The sequence below is a fragment of the Sinocyclocheilus anshuiensis genome, unplaced genomic scaffold (genome assembly GCF_001515605.1).
Source record: "Sinocyclocheilus anshuiensis isolate Anshui unplaced genomic scaffold, SAMN03320099.WGS_v1.1 scaffold2563, whole genome shotgun sequence".
NCBI lineage: Eukaryota > Metazoa > Chordata > Actinopteri > Cypriniformes > Cyprinidae > Sinocyclocheilus > Sinocyclocheilus anshuiensis.
The window spans coordinates 1-6,232 of NW_015558705.1; the positions used below are offsets into that span (position 1 = coordinate 1).

Here is a 6,232-nt window from a genome sequence, read left to right on the forward strand (position 1 = left end):
TTTTTTTAAGCATTTGAAATATTTTAGATCATGCGTGTCTGGAAACATTGCAAAAATAGCAATTGAACACAGTTAAAACACTATTGTCATATAAAATAAATGTCCTGGAAAATAATTTAATGAAAGATTGGGAACTCTCTACGTTAAATATTCCTTTAAATTTCTTTATTTAAAAAAAAAAAAATGTAAGGTCATTTTTTCAACGTCCAGGTTTATTCAGCAAAAGTTGGAACGTGCAACTCCTGCAGAGAGGCAGATGGTGTTTGGGGAGATCCTACAGGCTGCTTACCAACTCATGACCGATGTTTTTGGGAACTATGTCATACAGAAGTTCTTTGAGGTAATTAATTTTAAACATTCAACCACAGTGTCTAGGACTGCGTTTCTAGGATATGCATTAGTCAATTGCTCCAATGTTTTTCCCATCAGACTCTGTTTTTAACAGGATAAGGCTTCCACCACTTGTTTTTTTTTTTTATATAAACATGGAAAATGTTAAAATTTGTCAGTTAAAAACAAAAGACATAATACTAATGTAGGAAGTCTATTGTTAGTACATGAGACGTGAATGCAATTTTTTTTTTTTTTAAATGGATAGTTTTTGAACAGTAAGATTTTTTTGTTTTTAAAGAAGACTCTTCTGCTCAAAGCCTGCATTTATTTGATCCAAAATACAGCAAAAGCACTAATATTGTGAAATATTTTTAGTTACTATTTGAATATATTTTAAAATGTAATTCATTCCTGTGATCAAAGCTAAATTTTCAGCATCATTACTCGAGTCTTCAGTGTCACATGATCCTTCAGAAGTCATTCTAATATACTGATTTGCTGTTAAAGAAACATTTTTTTATTATTATAATCAATATGTAAAACAGTTGAGTACATTTTTTTTTCAAGTTTCTTTGACGAATAGAAAGATACAAAGATCAGCATTTATCTGAAATAAAAAGGTTTTGTAACATTATACTATACCATTCAAAATCTTGTCAGTATAATTTTTTTTATTTTTGGGGGGGGGAGAGAAATTCTGGAAAGTAATACTTTTATTTATCAAGGATGCCTTAAATTGATCAAAAGTGATAGTAAAGACATTTTTAATGTTACAAAATATTTATATTTCGGATAAATGCTGTTTTTCTGAACTTCTGTTCATCAAAGAAACCTAAAAAAATTCTACTCTGCTGTTTTCAACATAATAATAATAAATGTTTTTTGAGCAGCAAATCATAATATTAGAATGATTTCTGAAGGATCATGCGACTGGAGTAATGATGCTAAAAATTCAGCTTTGAAATCACAGTAATAAATTACATTTTAAAATACAGGTAGCTAAGTGTAACAACAGCAATTATTAGGCCATTGGCGCCCTTTGCAGGCATTTGTAATAATACGTAATGTATATAAATTGTTAAAATACATAATGTAGGCTAATACAAAATAAACAGTGTTATTCAATTAAACCATATGATTATTATTAATTATAATTATTGCCTCGTTGATTTTATAAAGCCTAATGCATTTTAAGCCATGGAAACTAGAATATTAATGCAGATGCGTGGTGATAAAATGATTACCGACAGTAAAACACGTTATTAACGTTAACAGCCAAAAAGGTTTCATAGGATTATGAACGTACCTGAAAGTGATACACAGGCGTCATCTTTGGGCTTTTTTTCTTTTTCTTTTCTCTGTGCCGGATTGCTGATTATGATCATTTGCAGTCAGCCGCAAATATGATTTGACGGCGCGGGCGCGAATGTGGGAATGGTGCGTGTGCTTAGCCTACTGCGTTCACAGTTAAATGCATTTATGTATGTTATATATATATATATATTTGTGTGTGTGTGTGTTTGTATTTTTACTTATGTATATGTTAATATTAATATAGAACGAAAGTGTTTTTTTTTTTTTTTGAGCAACTGGGATGGTGCCTCCCATGGGAGTAGGTGCCCTACACAGACTGCATACTCTGCGTATAGGGAGTGGCAGTACTGTTAAAATATATTCAAATAGAAAACATTTATTTTAAATAGTAAAAATATTTAAGAATTTTACTGTTTTTGCTGTTCTTTGGATCAAATAAATGCAGGCTTGTTAAGCAGAAGAGACTTCTTTAAAAAAACATTAAAAGTCTTACTGTTCCAAAGCTTTTGACTGGTAGTGTATTTTCTTTTTTCTCCCAAAAATGCTTTTGCTTCTGAAACTTTAAATGAATTAATGGCTGTGAATGAAATATAAATGTACGTTTTGTGTGTGATGACTTGTGCATGATGCATTTTTGTCTTTGAGAGTAACTGCTTTCTCCGATTCTCTGCTACAGTTTGGCAGTGCGGATCAGAAACTGGCACTTGCGACTCGTATCCGTGGCCATGTGTTGCCGCTGGCTCTGCAGATGTACGGTTGTCGTGTGATTCAAAAAGCTCTGGAATCCATCTCTTCTGACCAGCAGGTAATTGTAAGTTGCCTTTTGTTTTCTTTCCACATTACACATTAATCCACGATGTTAGGCATTGTTTGATTGTACTGTAACTTTCTACAGTATAGTATAGTCCACTAGGATTTTTTTTGAAAATACATTTAAGTCTACATGTATTAAAATAGAAAATGATTAGAAATGGTGGTAGTTCTCAGAACTACAGAGTGAGTAATTGTTTAATTGAAGGTTTTAATTTTTTTATTTCTCGTGTGTCAGAGTGACATCGTACGGGAGTTGGATGGTCATGTGCTGAAATGTGTCAAGGATCAGAACGGAAATCATGTGGTGCAGAAATGTATTGAGTGTGTCCAGCCCCAAGCTCTTCAGTTCATCATTGATGCTTTTCAGGGACAGGTATCAGCTCCACAGACACTCAAAACACCCTGAAACAGAATTTATATATATGGTGGTGGCAGACCAAATATTGATGCATATTATTGCATGTCTGTTGAAAAACTTCTTTAAGAACCTTTGTAGTCTACTCTAGTCCATGTTAAAATCGTGCAAATAAAAATAAAAAAAACAAGCTATAGAGTTTATACCCTGGTAGGTATTTTCTGGCTATATACTATATCAGTAGTCAGGACTGCTTTATGTTACTTACTAGAGCCTGACCAATATATCGTTTTGCCGATATTATCGGCCAATATGAGCCTGTCGCAGATATATCGTATCGGCAAATATGCCGCCGATATGAAAATTTTTTACAGAACACATAACGCAGATTAAATGCTTCTGAATGGTGTAATTACTTAGTTTGTCCAGCAGAGCGCGCTCCATTGTTTGCTACTGGCGACCCAGGTCAGTGTAAAGCACCGTTCCAGTCGAGCGAGACTTCTGCATTCACAAAAAGGTGGATTAGATTTTGTTTTATTAACGTCTACACCTACCCCAACCGTAAACAATAATGCAAAAACTGTAATTGTTGTACAGTGACAAAAATTACGCTATATTGATGTGCGCGTGCGCATGCTCAGTAGCCACAGCTGTACCTTAACCACAAATCAGTCTTCGGTGGACTTAAACTTGAAAAATGGTGTGTTCCGCAGTTGAAATAAAATACATTCTGATGTTTATTCATGTTTATTCACGAACTGATTCTTTTCAATTAACCTTTTAAATCGGTTCGCAAATCGCACCAGACACATCAACATCAGTGTCTCTATGTTTTAGGTAAAAGAAGGAAACATTAAAATAACACAGACTAAATAAAATAACTCATGCACGTTCATATTCCCCGCTACCGTAACGTTAACAGTTTTATTAAAATGCTACGCATTTAGCCCTATGTGACGTCTGTTTTTATATTGTTTATCAAAAGTATAAATTGTTATATTGCTTGGATTAACAATCCGAGTAGACAGATATGAATGTTTATTCATCATAACCATACTGAAAATAAGTAAATATTGTTAGCTGATGCTAACTGTCAAGATAACGAGCTTGCTGGTGCTAAGTTGAGGTGTACTTTTACTCAAGTTCTTGATTTGTGTACTTCGTCCACCACTGATGAAAAGACGATGGGTTCACATGTGCTGCTTGAACTGAGGCGCTACAGCGATTTGTCACGACACATTAAAGAGCCACAAAACAGTATTTATTGTTTGAATTTCTTTAAAAATGACAAAATTAGATTCCTGAGAACTTTTCATACCAGAAGTAACCTGTTCTGTCTTGTCTGTCGGCACGTTGTCAGTTTCCTCTTTGCTCTGCGATGTATTTTTCACTGCATGAGAACATGAAGTGTAGTATGAGATGTCCAATTGTTTTACAATATATGGCTATTGCTGTCGTTGTTGTTATTATATTCTAATTTGTTTAGCTTCCTAAAACACCAGTGTGTATGTAATTTAGACTGAGACAGTATATCACAAATAAAAAGAGGGTTGAGTCCCCTTTTAAAGTTCAATTTACTGACTTTTTTCTGACTCAAGTTTTCTTAAGTTAAATTTTGAACTCTCAAAGTGCATTAGATAGAATTATTTAACTTTAAAATGTACAACATTTTAATTTGTTTCCAAATCTTCATGTCTTCTTTTTTTATTTTTTAAATACTACATTGTGGAAACATTTTTTCCTCTCTGTGTGTAGGTGTTTGTTTTGTCCACTCATCCGTATGGCTGCAGGGTGATCCAGCGTATCCTGGAGCACTGTACCCAGGAGCAGACCCTGCCCATCCTGGAAGAACTCCACCAGCACTCTGAGCAGCTGGGACAGGTACAACTTCCTGAATGTGTCATCCAGGAATTCTAGGAATCTCTGAAGTCTACCACTCTTGCTGTAGTTACTTTCTTATTGTGTGGCCTCTTTTCATCTTTCAAAAAATAATCCCAGTAGAAAATGTCAAAATTTAAGTAACTGTTCCAAAGGGCCAACATTGACAGCTGCCTTCTAAGGGGCCGTTTACACAGAACATGTTTTTGCATTCCCCTGTGCTTCATTTTCCATTGCTTTTCTTGATAAACATATGTTATACAGACGTTGAGTGTTGTGCTTTTAAAGCAAATCACAGTATTCTAAAAAATGCAGCGCTCAAGTTAATACATTTCAGTCTTGCGTTTTTTCATTCCACTGCCCTGTGTCTAGCTTTTTTTAACATAAAAATGTTCTGTGTGAATGGCTCTTAAGGCTGCATCTAAATGTGTGGGCTGATTAGAAATGGTCTTCATGGCAAACAATGCTTACTCAAAGGCGTGAGAGACTCAACTAATGATCCATTAATTTCAGTGCAGTGCTCATGCAGTGTAGCTCATGTTGCTGAGCTAACACAACTTAAAGGGTTAGTTCACCCAAAAATGAAAATTAGCTTGTGTTTTACTTACCCTCGAAGCATCCTAGGTGTATATGACTTTCTTCTTGCAGACGAATTCAGTCAGAGTTATATTAAAAATTGTCCTGGCTATTCCAAGCTCTATCATTACAGTCAGCGGGTGTTGCAGTTGAACAGTCCACAAGTTGTCAAATAAAGCTCACGCATTCATAATAAAACGTGCCGCAGACGGCTCCGGGGATGAATAAAGGCCCCCTGTAGCGAATCCATGTGTTTTTTAAAGAAAAATATCCATATTTCAAACGTAATAAACACTTTTCTCTCACTTCCGCTAACTGTCATACACTGAAGCAGTTCCGGCGGATGACGCATTGGGATCTTCGCTAGAGAGACCAATCACCTTCGAGTGTTAACAAAACAAGCCAATAAGTGTTGGCGTGCGATCTTTGCGTCACGCACCCCGCCCGCAGCGCGGGTATAAGGAGCGCGTGAGCAGACGCACATTCAGTTTTTCGCTGAGGAGCCGAGGCGGTGTGCCTCAGCCGTACAGCGGTGGTACAGCAACTGTGGTGACATACGTAACCAAGACGCTCCCTTTCAGTCAGTCACGTTCGACGTTACGTCAGTAGTGACTGACGAATTGGGATCCGTATGGAAAACGCCACTCTTGCTGACCCCCTCCAGTGCCCTGCGGAAGCCGGCAAGTCCCCCCACACCAGTTGGGGCAGAAGATAGGACAGGGCTTAGGCAGAGGTGTCCGCCACTGCTGTTCCGTACAGTGGTACATTGGATAACACTGGGAAAGCGTACCCAAGTAGGGGAACACTACGGAAGCCACATCCTGCGTATAGGAGGTATCATGTGGAATTACACATATGGACTGGCCAAGGGCAGTGCTACATATGGAATTCCCTGCGGTAGACTCAGCCTGTCTGGGGTGAGATACTACGCAGCAGAGATGGCAGAGAAATTTCTGCTAGGGA

At 36.8% G+C, this 6,232-nt stretch overlaps 1 protein-coding gene across 3 annotated transcripts in view; it reads left to right on the top strand.

The window, feature by feature from the left end:
- Positions 1-181: 181 nt before the first annotated feature.
- The window catches only part of LOC107681438 (pumilio homolog 2-like), a 21,357-nt gene continuing 15,306 nt past the window's right edge, over positions 182-6,232 (top strand). The window contains exons 1-4 of one of the 3 annotated variants that reach the window (XM_016477741.1): positions 182-340; positions 2,324-2,458; positions 2,696-2,833; positions 4,571-4,696. In XM_016477741.1, the coding sequence (XP_016333227.1) occupies positions 257-340; positions 2,324-2,458; positions 2,696-2,833; positions 4,571-4,696 (483 nt within the window). In that variant the 5' untranslated portion in view covers positions 182-256. The remainder of the gene's footprint in view (positions 341-2,323; positions 2,459-2,695; positions 2,834-4,570; positions 4,697-6,232) is intronic. The other 2 variants (XM_016477742.1, XM_016477743.1) reach the window with 2 other exon arrangements.